Source organism: Piliocolobus tephrosceles, chromosome 18, assembly GCF_002776525.5.
Source record: "Piliocolobus tephrosceles isolate RC106 chromosome 18, ASM277652v3, whole genome shotgun sequence".
NCBI classification, from domain to species: domain Eukaryota; kingdom Metazoa; phylum Chordata; class Mammalia; order Primates; family Cercopithecidae; genus Piliocolobus; species Piliocolobus tephrosceles.
This window is the reverse complement of record NC_045451.1, coordinates 60,559,443-60,572,886: the sequence shown is the minus strand read 5'-3', so window position 1 is coordinate 60,572,886 and position 13,444 is coordinate 60,559,443. Positions and strand designations below refer to the sequence as shown.

Here is a 13,444-nt window from a genome sequence, read left to right as displayed (position 1 = left end):
TGCTTGAGCCCAGGAGGTGGAGGTTGCAGTGAGCCAAGATCGCGCTACTGTACTCCAGCCTGGGTGACAAAGGGAAGCTGTCTTTAAAAAAAAAAAAAAAAAAAAACACAGAAGAAACACAGACATAATGACATAATGTATACATTACCATTTTCTTGCCCTGTTTCCATGTATAGAAGAGAAAAATTTGTTTATGAGAATTCCACTCTCCTACCTCTCCCTGGCCTCCACCCAATCCTGCAAAAACTGTTTTCTCAATTAAAATTGTTTGTTTTTATAATGTATAAGATTTTATTTAATTTTCTGTGTCTGAAAAGCATTACTAAACGCCTACTTTTCTTACTTTCCCAGAAAAGATGGGAAGGGCCAGAGAAACCACTTAGATCCCTATTAGAGAAAGGAATGGGTCTGACTCACTTGTGGTGCCTCCTTCTCGTGCAGAAGTCCAGCCCATCACCCCCTTGTTCTTCCATAAAGGGCTTTTAGCAGTGGGTTCTGGGGCTGTTGCTTGGTCTCAGATCACAGACACTGAGGTGTCTGAGCTGGTTTATGGGAACCTGAGTTTCAAATCTTGGGTTCACACAGCAAAATAAATGATTGAATAGAGGGAGTGACTATATTCTCACTGCTTTCAATTTAAACGAAATGTTGAAATCTTAGTTCATTTGTGTCAGTTGGATACCAAACATTGACTTGCTTATTTTGTTCTAAAGACGTTGAGTTTCTAAAGAGAATAAGAAACAAAATCCCCCTGAATACAGGGGCCACAGGTCAGCAGTGTAAGTTTAGCTCCAACTGGTTGGAGAAAAGGGCCAAATGGCATATTTAACAGTCCAGAATGCTGGGGAATAACTAGATCATGAAAGCGTTCTCTATCTGGGAAAAGTGTGAGGCTGCCTTCAATATAACTTGGGAGTGAAAAATAATTAAACTTCATTTCCTGATGCACAGTATTCTCAAAATTAGGCTTAGAGGCAATACATTAAAATGTTTTCCAAAATGCCTATGACTAAAATGAGAACTGAATGAAACTTAAAATTGGTTATATACCAATAGGTTGGCTTCTTTTTTCTTTTTTTTGGAGACAGAGTCTCACTCTGTCGCCTAGGCTGGAGTGCATTGGCACGAACTCGGCTCACTGCAAGCTCCGCCTCCAGGGTTCATGCCGTTCTCCTGCCTCAGCCTCCCGAGTAGGTGGGACTACAGGCGCCCGCCTCTGCGCCCAGCTAATTTTTTGTATTAGTAGAGACGGGGTTTCACTGTATTAGCCAGGATGGTCTCGATCTCCTGACCTCGTGATCCGCCCGCCTCGGCCTCCCAAAGAGCTGGGATTACAGGCGTGAGCCACCGCGCCCAGCCAGGCTTCTTTTTTCATTAGTCATTAACAATTTCCATAATGCTAAGCTTAATAGGTCAAGAAATAGGCCACGTGCAAGGACCAGCTCCAAGGGCATACTGTGGAATTAATGGTTTCGCTTAGTACATCCTCTTTTAAAAAGATCAGGAACACAGAAAAACAGAAGCCTGATTTTTTACAAAAATTGAGGCAGAAAGAAAAATAATTTCGCAACAGGAAATGATTAGTAGGACTCTACTTGTCACCACTCCAAGAAAAAGAGGTGATTTTCTAGTTGGAGTATGTATGATGGGCTGAGAAGTACTGCAGGATAGCACATGGCTGTATGTCTCTCTTCTACCTATGATTCTTTAAATTCCAGCTGTAATTCTCTTCTATATAGGTCCTGATCAGGTACCTCTCAGGGAAGAATTTGAGCAAATTATGCTGAAAGCTATGCAAGAATTTACTCTGAGAGAAAGAGCCCTGCAGATAGGTGCTCAGTGTGTCCCTGTGTCACCAGGACAACTCCCCTGGCTTGCTAGATTAATTGCCAGCGTATCTCAAGACTTGGTTCATGTGATTGTGACCCAGAACTCTTTGGCGGAGGGCATTTCAGAGACCTTAAGGACTCTCAGTGAAATGAGACACTATCAAAGGCTACCAGATTATGTGGTGGCAATTTGTGCATCGAAAATCAGAGGAAATGAATTTTGTGTGGTAGTGTTAGGTGAGTAACTTTTTTGTTTTTTGTTTGTTTAATCAATTCATTTGACCATTTGTCCATTTAAAAATGTGTGTTGTGTGTTTCAGGCATCCGCATAGTCAACCTCTGATTAATTGCTGGAGCTTGGGCTCATCCTCCTAATTTTAACTTTCCCTTTCCTTCTCAGATCAGGTTTTGTGTAGCCCTCAGTTTGGCTGGTGCCCCTGTCAGCTGGTTGTGGGAGCATTATTTCAAAGCTCTCCCTAGTAACAGATACCCCTGTCTCATGTAACTGCTGTCCTTTAAAGATTTTGGAAATGTTACTACTCTAGCATGTGATAAAGCCAGTGCCACAGGTGGCCTAAGCCAATTAATCGAATTTGCCAGAAAAGTAGCTTATATATTCCCCTTCTCACTGAAGAGTCTATTTAATATTGTAACATCGACTCTAAGGAAAAGATTCAGAAAGTTGGTACACTACAAAACTGGGGGGTGGGAGGGGATTTTTGTTTGTTTGTTTTGCACTGTGCAAATTTTCTATCAGGCACCCTCCTGGGTAGCCATTTGGACTACATTTTGCTTCTCTCCTCTCTGTAGTGAATGGCTCTCACCTCTTCTGAGCAAAGAAGCTAAGAAAGTCCCCTCACTTTGACAAAACCTGTCTGCCCATTTTTCTGTGCTACATGTATTTCCAGAAAGCTTCATCAGTGTGATACATTAATATTTTTTCATTTTTGTTAAAAACGTGTTTATATTTTTAAGGCAAATATTCACTATAACCATGCAAGCACAATTTTTATTAAGGTTTTTCATACTCTTCTCTAGTCTGTTTTTCCTACATGTTCTCAGCCCCTGGACATCTGTCCAATTGGCCAACCCTGGGACAGCTGTGGTGTTACCCACAGCCCCTGGTTGGGGACAGGGACCTTCCTTAGTCATTAAACACAAATATGTGCAGGTTTTTAGTTACAAACATAAGGTACATCATTTTTTTTCGTTGATCATCTGTATTATAAACATTTCTGTTTCTGTCTAGAGTCAGAATTGATATTTCAAGTGCTGTATAATTGTCCACACCTTTTGGTGTGTCATAATTTTCTCAACCTAAGTCCCTATGGTGACATCCTTTGATTGTTTCCAGTTGTTGCCATTATAAGTAATGTTCCAGCAACATTTGTTCTGTTGATGAGTTTTCTCTTCTCCCCTCCATCCTGCAGGTCAGCACCAGTCCCGAGCTCTGGCAGAGAGCATGCTCACCACAAGTGAGTTTTTGAAAGAAATTAGTTATGAGCTTATCACAGGAAAGGTCAGTTTCCTGGCATCACATTTCAAAACCACATCATTAGGTGAGTGGTTGTAAGATTTGGCAACACTGCCAGCCCCTAGTTGTGTGATTTTCTGAATTTAAATATTAGCTTGTCAACATGAGTGTGGAGCTCAAGCTTGCCAGCTGATCTTTCATTTGAAATGGTTTATCTCAAGTATTTTGTCACTAACACCACAGAAAGCAGTAAGGGGGTCTAGAGGAAGGCACATTGGTACCGGATTCAAAAGTCTCAGCTCAGTCACAACCTCGTTGAGTGACCTTGGGCGAGTTTCTTTCTCCCTGGAACTCGGTTTGTTCATTTGTTCCTTCCTTCCCTTTCTTTCCTTCCCTCCTCCCTCCCTTCCTCCTTTCCTTACTTCCTTCCTTTTTTTTTTTTTTTTTTTTTTTTGACTGTGTCTTACTCTATCACCCAGGCTGGAGTGCAGTAGCATGATCATAGCTCACTGCTTGACACCACCCCTCTTCACAGACTCAAGCGATCCTCCCACCTCAGCCTCCCAAGCAGCTGGGACTACAGGCATGTGCCGCCATGCCTGGCTAATTTTTTAATTTTTTGTAGAGACTGGGTCTCCCTTTGTTGCCCAGACTGGACTCCAGCTCCTGGCCTCAAGCAATCCTCCTGTGCCTTGGCCTTCCAAATTGCTGGGATTACAGGCATGAGCCACTGCGCCCAGCGTGGAACTCAGTTTTCTAATCCCATTCTGCCTGCTTTTGAGTATTAGGAAGGTCGAGATATAACATGTGAAAGCATGTAAATTATAAGCACTATATCAATGAGAGTAATTCTTGCCATAGAGACACCAGTATACTATGAAGATGGCCAAGTGTAAATGCTGATATGAATTTCTGGCTGACCAACAAATCTACTGAGAACAGCCTAACTGCCCAACTCAGGCAGTTAGTAAAAACAAAACAAACATATCCTTCCTCGTAACCTTCTTATCTCTACTTTATTTTGTAATAGGCGATGACCTAGACAAGCTGCTGGAAAAAATGCAACAAAGAAGAGGAGACAGTGTGGTTACCCCTTTCAATGGAGACCTTAATGAATGTGTGTCACCCCAGGAGGCTGCTGCTATGATTCCCACACAAAACCTGGGTAATGTCATCTCAGACCAAAACAAGGAAGTCAGTCCTTAGGACAGACGTTATAAAAACTAAGTCATTCTAAGGGTTTTGGGGATTCTTCAAGTCATAGACCACAACAGCCTTTTCCTGATTGTCTACATGATAAACCTGGTTCAAATTAAATATGCTTTCCCATGTGGCCTGGATCAAAGGCCTTGTTCCTAGTAAAAGTCTTCTGGAATGAAAATCCAAGTCAAAGACTTTATCTTAAGCACTCTCTCTTTTTTCTCTGAAAGATTCCAGGACATTGGCTCATTTTCCTCCACCAGCTGTGCCCAGAGGCCTTCAAGAAACTGTCTGAGAGAGTCAGACTACAGGCAGTACAGGGCCCCTAGCTCCTGCTCCTTCACTTACTCTCTGACTTGTAAAACACACATTATCTCAGGGATAGTGAGGCTTTCTTGGCAGATAGAATAGCGCTACCAACATGTCATCCGCCCTACAACAAGCTGCAGGGGCTCAGAGGGGCAGTGTCAGGGATGAGGAGTCTGATCGTTAGACTGGATTCGTTTGGGTTCAGATTCCTTCCCCAGTTCACTGATTGACAGGGATGACATAGGACAGAACAGAAAAAAGAACAGGAGAAAGGATAGATGGGAGACAGACCCTTATAAGCTGCTGCTGACAGCCACTTGGCCCCCCACTTGATCGGAATGTATCATTTATATATTAGGAGTGTCTCAGGCAATAAAAGTAGCATGGTTTGGCAGTCAGCTCTGTTGTAAAAACAAATGCAAATATAGGCAATAAAATGTTTTGACTTCTCAATGGTATTTGGTAATAAAGTGATCATCCAGATGATCTAAAATGTGTTCATGTTAACTGTTTTGAATTATTAACACATTTAGAATTTAAACATTCTCAGAGGACTTACAGATTCCCAAGTACATTCTTGGTTCCCTGTTTAAAAAATCTTGTTGAAAGATGTTTTTGAAATGACAGCCTAACTGTATTAAAAGACATATTTTGATTAGTAGTCTGTGGTACAAAGACTGTTTAGGCTTCTATTTAAAGTTGCATGTTTGGGCTTTTCCAATGGGTTCTCTCAACCACTAGGGAGACCGTCCGTATAAATCTCCACTTGCTGTCAGTGTCCATGGTAACTGGGCTATGCTGACGGACTGTCTTTGCCTCAGCTGCATTTGGTTTTAGAAAACATTAATTAGCACAGGTTAATTAGGCCCTGTTGCAGTTAAACTGCCACATGTGTTCCTGATAATCACTAGCGCTTTAAAGAAGCATCGGATGTTGCCTGCTCGTGCGTTTAGCTGACTAAACTTGTTTCATTGTGTGTGTGGATGTGCATGCATGTATAAGAAAGATTGTTTGCTTGATTATACTTGCAATAAAAAGCTACTGACCTGCTTAGAGTATCTGGGAAATGTTTTTGTAATACGTCACCTGCTGAGTGGCCAGCTGGCTATGTCATGAGTCAGGTGTCTTCGGATAGTCCAGGCATCAGCACTGGAGCTGGCCACAACCACCTAGACCTGCCAGGTCACAGCACTGGCAAAGTGGAGTTGAGTGGGAAGAAAGGTGAAGGTCGTGTCTCCATGACCCGCGTTATGTAGTCACTGGGAAGGGTATTTCCAACCATGTTGCAACTGACTTGCTGAAGAGGAAATGTTTACTGTAATGCCATCCAGAAAAGTTCAGGGGGACTCGGCATTATGATCATTATGGCATCTCCTCTTTCCTTGAACTGGGTCGGGTCTGGGACACTGGCCTGTGCTGATATTTCTAAAGAAAACCGGAAATGTTCCCCTTTTCAGAGATGAGTCCTGGCTCCAGCTGTGAGAGTGTAGTCTGTCTGTCTCCACTTCTGGGTTGGGATAGGGGTAGTGAATTAGGCATTTGTGAGATAATCAATCAAATTTAAAATAATACATTTGCAAAACTGCCACGTCCACTCCTGAGCACATCCTCTCATCCACGTTTCAGGAAAAATAGGCAAATCTATTAAAACTCATAGAGAGTGCAAATAGCAGGTGAGAATTCTTAGAGTGTATTACATTACTGTCTGTGTGGTATGTGTCCTCATAGAGATTCACAGTGGCCATTATGGAAGTAAATTAACCTTGTTCTTATGCCTTCTTTTTAAATTTTAGATTTAGATAACGAAACCTTCCAAATTTATCAACCGCAGCTAACAGTTGCCAGAAAACTCTTATCCCAGGTGTGTGCTATAGCGGACAGTGGCAGCCAGAGCCTGGACCTCGGTCACTTCAGCAAAGTAGACTTCATCATCATTGTCCCCAGATCGGAGGTGCTGGTTCAGCAAACTCTTCAACGGATTCGACAATCAGGTAAGAGTGAACTTTCAAAGAGGAGCCCACCTAGATCCAGCTTTAGATACCGCTGCCTCTTTTGCTTAATCCAAACTTTTATAGGATGCTTAAAACCTTCTTCAGTAATAAAAATCATAAAAGCACTTTGTTATTTTGGGTTTATCTGAAGTTTTCCCTCAAAGTACTCTGTCCCTTTTCCCTCAAGGTCAAGGGTAAATGGCTATGCATGTTTGCCAGATACCGTTAAGTTCATGATGTAATCTGTGGGACTAGAATCTGGTCATTTATTGATGAAGAGAGATTTTCTCAAGGCAGGGATGGCCCTGCATGAGTTGATGGTGGCTGTGCCACCTGAACTCCTCCCACATGCAGGCCTCATTTGCATAGGTGGATTCTTGGCCATTTAGCATGTCACCAGCACATCTGCAACCTGGAAACCAGAACAGCATCCCCTATGTCATCTATGACATTCTTTAAGAAAAAACGGTTAGCGTTACTCCTAATAACTTTAAAGAAAAAAATGATTTTCCCAGAAAAGGTAGAGAGCAAAAATTTTACAAGTCTTAAAAAAAAAAAATGTTATAAGTCTGTGGTAAATAAGAACCCTTTTCAAAAATAAAATTTGATTAGAATTACAAGAAGTTATAAGGAATTTAGAAACTTGGGACAGCTGTAAAATGCTTGCCTTTGTAAACTAGGTTTGAAAAGGAAATCATAAATGTCAAGTTGCTTCTGATTACCTTAGCTGAGGAACACACACACACACACACACACACACACACACACCTCACAAGCAGATTTTAGATCTGGAAGATGACTGTTTTTGCCAGAGTAAAGAATTTTACTTTCGGCCAGGGGCAGTGGCTCACGCCTGTTATCCCAGCACTTTGGGAGGCCGAGTTGGGTGGATCATTTGAGGTCAGGAGTTCAAGACCAGCCTGGCCAACATGGTGAAACCCCATCTCTACTAAAACTACAAAAATTAGCCAGGTGGTAGTGGCACATGCCTGTTATCTCAGCTACTTGGGAGGCTGAGGCAGGAGACTCACTTGAACCCGGGAGGCAGAGGTTGTGGTGAACTGAGACACTGCAATCCAGTCTGGGTGACAGAGTGAGACCCTATCCCCCACCAAAAAAAAGAATAATTTTACTTTCAATATATTTAAAAACAAATAGGAAGCAGAAAAATCCAGAAGTGCTTAAAATGTGGTTTATATGTTCATACCTGTCATACTGTGCCTCTCAAATTTTATCCTACATACAGATCACCCGGGGATGTTGCTAAAATGCAGATTCCACTTCAGTGGGTTTGGGTTGTGCTCCAGATTCTGCATTTCTTTTTTTTTTTTTTTTTTCCTTTTTTTTTTTTTTTTCTTTTGTGACATAGTCTCACTCTGTTGCCTAGGCAGGAGTGCAGTGGTGCGATCCTGGCTCACTGCAACCTCCACCTCCTGGGTTCAAGCAATTCTCCTGCCTCAGCCTCTTCTAAGTAGCTGGGATTACAGGTATGCGCCACCGCTCCCAATTTTTGTATTTTTAGTAGAGACAGGGTTTCACTATATTGGCGAGGCTGGTCTCGAACTCCTGACCTCAAGTGATACACCAGCCTTAGCCTCCCAAAGTGCTGGGATTACAGGTGAGAGCCACCACACCCAGTCTGGATTCTGCATTTCTAACAAGCTTCTAGGGATGCCAATGTCAGAAGGCCACACTTTGAGTAGCATGGCTCGATAAGAAATCTTGCTTGATTGTACTTTTAAAAATAACTAAAAGAGTATTGTAATTGGATTGTTTGTAACACAAAGGATAAATGCTTCAGGGGATGGATACCCCATTTACCCTGATGTGATTATTACATATTCCATGCGTGTATCAAATTTTCTCATATAGTCCGTGAATATATACTCCTACTGTGTAGCCACAAAATTTAAAATTAAAACTTTTGAAAAAAGGCCTCATGTTCTAGAGGCCAAATGAGCTGACTGACAGTACATTTTTCCCTGTTTCTATCTCTTTAACCCCTCTTGGTGGCTGTGACTGACATGTGAAGTTTTGTCCACATCTTCTGGAGGCCCAAGTGCCTGGTTGACAGTGCAGTCTTCTTTCTGGACTGTCAATTTTGGAATGACAAGTTACAAAATGACTTGTTGGAAATATCGACCTGTAAGTGATGAGCTGGAAAAGGTCAAATGCCTTCTCTCACAGCTCTTCCGAAAACCACAGTGAGTTCTGTCTCTCAGCTACTGGCTTGTTTCTGCATTTATTTTTCCTGCCCCTTCTCCAGTATGGGGAGTGGATGGATGGGTGTTGGTCACACCAAGCAGTAGCCAGATTTTTTGTTATTTTTTTTTCTTTCATAGCACGGAGGAAGGGCCTTGTCTTTTAGGTATTTTAGTCGTACCAGTTGGCATCTGTGGCCTCCCTGAGTTTGTGATCTGATATCGCAAATTGTGTTTGAGCAAACACATCATGGCACCTGTTTGAAGTGACGAAATCATCTGCAGAGCCTTTTCCTGAAATAACCTCTCAGTGACCTGCACTTTCACCTTTCCTAATAAATGCAAGCTCCTAAATAAAGCCTTGCATTTTTGACAGATGAAGAAATTGTACAGGTTCTTTGCTCTCTCTTCTCAATGCCCTCAGATTTTTCTAAAGTGAGTATTTTAAGATTGTCACCTCTCAAAAAGGTACCAGAATTTGACCAATTATATAAGCTTAGAATCCAGAAAAAAAATCAATGTAATAGACAGGTTTGGCACACTCAAAGCAAAGCGTATTTTTAGAATTATTTACATCTGGCTTTGGCATACATACTGAAATTTTTGCTGCAAAAACAATCACTTCTGTATATTTAAACATTATTTTGTTACAAAAGCATGATTATGGTATGCCTTATTTTAAAAAATTAAAGTAGAAACATTTAAACGTTTATAATCCTACCATTCAAGGGTAACCACTGTTAAAATGTTGGCATTACCAAATAATACCTAGTGTTCCCCCTCTCTTCCCTGCCTCTGTTTTTTTTCACTTGGCATTACAGTGTGTACCTTTTTCCTGTCATGAACATCTTTTGTGAGCATCATGCTTAATGAAAGTGTAGTCACATCATAATTACAAAAGTATTTGTTTTGATATTTAAATACCTTCATATTCTTGGAACACATACAAATTGATAGAAGAGAAAGGACTAGAAGCATGTTAAAATGTATGGAGGAGAAATTGTTCTGGGTAGAATAAGTAGCAGGAGATTATCCATTAAAATAACTCTTTAGGGCCGGGCACAGTGGCTCAAGCCTGTAATCCCAGCACTTTGGGAGGCCGAGACGGGCGGATCACGAGGTCAGGAGATGGAGACCATCCTGGCTAATACGGTGAAACCCCGTTTCTACTAAAAAATACAAAAAACTAGCCGGGCGAGGTGGCGGGCGCCTGTAGTCCCAGCTACTCCGGAGGCTGAGGCAGGAGAATGGCGTAAACCCGGGAGGCGGAGCTTGCAGTGAGCTGAGATCTGGCCACTGCACTCCAGCCTGGGCGACAGAGCAAGACTCCGTCTCAAAAAAAATAAATAAATAATAACTCTTTAAAATCATAGCTGTTAAAACAAAGTTTTTCAGAAATCATCTGACTTAGTTTCCTCATATGTCATCATGTGAATTGAGAAGAGCCTAGTTTGCTTGAGGCCACAGAAGGTAGTACCTTAAGAGCAAGGACAGTTTGTTTTTTTTTTTTTGTTTTTTGTTTTGAGACCGAGTTTCGCTCTCGTTGCCCAGGCTGGAGTGCAATGGCGCAATCTTGGCTCACCGCAACCTCCACCTCCTGGGTTCAAGCGATTCTCCTGCCTCAGCCTCCCAAATAGCTGGGATTACAGGCATGCGCCACCATGCCTGGCTAATTTTTTTGTATTTTTAGTAGAAATGGGGTTTCTCCATGTTGGTCAGGCTGGTCTCTAACTTCCAACCTCAGGTGATCCGCCCACCTCAGCCTCCGAAAGTGCTGGGATTACAGGTGTGAGCCACCACGCCCGGCCCAAGGACAGTTTTTTTATTATTGCATGCCTAGTGCCTCATTTCATGCCTCTCTTGGGCCTGGCACCAGCAGGTGCTCAACTGATGTTTGAACGGAGGGCTAGAAGGAGAAAGAGATGGGCAGAAGGAGAAACAGTGTCCAAGGTCTCTGTGTCCTGGTTGCATTTGCCTCCTTTACTAAAGAAAGCATTCCAGCAGAGCCTGCCAGGAAAAGCACCCAGGCAGGGAAGAGCTGCCAGAGTCTGCAGAAAGGGCACATCCTTGGCAGTGCCTGCATGGCTGGAAGTAAAAGGATGAAAATAGAAACCATCACGTTGTTGCAGACCCAGCACTAAAGTGAAGCATTTGAAACCTCACCTCACATTCTGATGAAGAAATGAAGGAAAGAGGGGAGGGAGGAGGAAAAAGGAAAACAAAACAAAATATTATAGAAAGAATTTGAAGGTTAAAAAAAATGAATGAAGTGGGTTTAACATCTTTTAAGTTTGCCTAATGTTGGCTTGTAACTGCTGGAGTGATCTGCGGAGAAGCAGCATTTTTATACTATAGGAAATCCTTTTGTTTTAGTGTCATTGTTTTAGAACTCTGAAGTTGTAGCATGATTCTTCTAATTCAGAGGACCCCATCTTCTGTGAATGATAATACTTAGCGTACTGGTGCCATCCAAATGCAAGCCCATTTCAGTTCAAGGTGGGAGGGAGAAGTACAGGAAGTGACTGCCCGTTTTTCACCTCCCTGCTTATAAAATGGTGTTGGTGAGAGCCCCAGCGAATGGGAACGGGTCTGGAGGTATCCAGGCAAGGAAGTGTTATCCTGTCAGGGGAATGACACAAATCTGACACTTTAACACATGCATGATTATAAAAAAGCTAGAGAGACGTATTTATCTGCTGATATATAGATTACTCTGTTCAAATGGACATAAGGCAGTTTTAAGGAAGCAGTAGACATTGCAGGGGAAGTGAAGAGAGGGAGGAAGGCATTCCCACTTTCTTTCTTTTTCCCTTCTTTCTTTCTTTTTTTTTTTTTTTTTGAGACGGAGTTTCGCTCTTGTTGCCTGGGGCAGTGGCACAATCTCGGCTCACTGCAACCTCTGCCTTTTGGGTTCAAGGGATTCTCCTGCCTCAGCCTTCCAAGTAACTAGGATTACAGGCGCCCGCCACCACACCCAGCTAATGTTTGTACTTTTAGTAGAGGCAGGGTTTCACCGTGTTGGCCAGTCTGGTCTTGAACTCCTGACCTCAAGGGGATCCACCCACCTCGGCCTCCCAAAGTGCTGGGATTACAGCAGTGAGCCATTGTGCGTGGCCGGCATTCTCAGTTTCTAAAAACAGATTTTATTGTGGCAGAGCTTTCTTCTGTAAGATATCAATTAAAATAAGAAGAAAATACATTTTCTTATTTTTTTAAATAACAAAAAAAATTTTAATGAAAAAATAAAGACATATTTTTTTGGTCTCACCGACCTTATACTCCCTTGTTGGTCACTTAACATTTCAACAGAAAAAAAAAGATAGTATTTTTTGTTCAGTGACTAAGACACAGGGAACAGGTGCCCGGGAAGAATGTACTGGGAAACTACTCTGTCCTGAGGTAGAGAAAACACAAGAGATTGCTCTTTGCAAGCATAACCCAGCACATGCATTGCTGTCCGAGGGATGGCCCAGCCAGTACCCAACTCTCACTACCTTCCGTTCTCACCCTCAGGCACATTTGCCCCCTGCTTCACCATAGCCACAGCCAGTGCCCCCTCGTCATACCCTGGACCCTGCCTAATCCTGGAATCACCCATTCAGATGGTCCCAATTTCAGGCCACACTCTCCTTTGCGGCATATTCAACATCTTCTCACTGTGTGGGAAAGAATCGACCTTTCCAGTTGATGCCATGCTAAATTCTTGTTTGTTTTTTTTTTGTTGTTTGTTTTTTATTTTGAGACTGAGTTTTGCTCTTGTGGCCTAGGCTGGAGTACAATGGCGCAATCTTGGCTTACTGCAAACTCTACCTCCCGGGTTCAAGCGATTCTCCTGCCTCAGCCTCCTGAGTAGCTAGGATTACAGGCATGTGCTACCACTCCCAGCTAATTTTTTTTTTTTCGAGACAGAGTTTCGCTTTTGTTGCCCAGGCTCGAGTGCAATGGCACAGTCTTGGCTCACTGCAACCTCTGCCTCCTGGGTTCAAACGATTCTTCTGCCTCAGCCTCCCGAGTAGCTGGGATTACAGGCATGCACCACCAAGCCTGGCTAATTTTTTTGTATGTTTAGTATAGACGTGGTTTCACCATGTTGGTCAGGCTGGTCTCAAACTCCTGACCTCAGGTGACCCACCCACCTTGGCCTCCCAAAGTGCTGGGATTACAGGTGTGAGCCACCACTCCCGGCCTAATTTTTGTATTTGTAGTGGAAATGGGGTTTTACCATGTTGGCCAGGCTGGTCTCGAGCTCCTGACCTCAGATGATCCACCCACCTCAGCCTCCCAAAATGCTGGGATTACAGGCATGAGCCACCACGCACAGCCCTTTTTTGGTTCCTTAGTTGGTTCTCTCTCTCATTCTCCACAGTGGCTATCACGGACTCCATTTCACTCCTCAAACCCCAGACTTCATCCCTCATCCTTCTCTCTTAGCAAATGACC

General features: G+C 42.8%; 1 protein-coding gene across 1 annotated transcript in view; it reads left to right on the top strand.

Moving 5' to 3' along the window:
- GREB1L (GREB1 like retinoic acid receptor coactivator) overlaps window positions 1-13,444 on the top strand; it is a 301,032-nt gene that overhangs the window by 220,912 nt on the left and 66,676 nt on the right. The window contains exons 12-15 of the mRNA XM_026456017.1: window positions 1,740-2,066; window positions 3,260-3,388; window positions 4,334-4,468; window positions 6,606-6,803. Of these exons, the coding sequence (XP_026311802.1) occupies window positions 1,740-2,066; window positions 3,260-3,388; window positions 4,334-4,468; window positions 6,606-6,803 (789 nt within the window). The remainder of the gene's footprint in view (window positions 1-1,739; window positions 2,067-3,259; window positions 3,389-4,333; window positions 4,469-6,605; window positions 6,804-13,444) is intronic.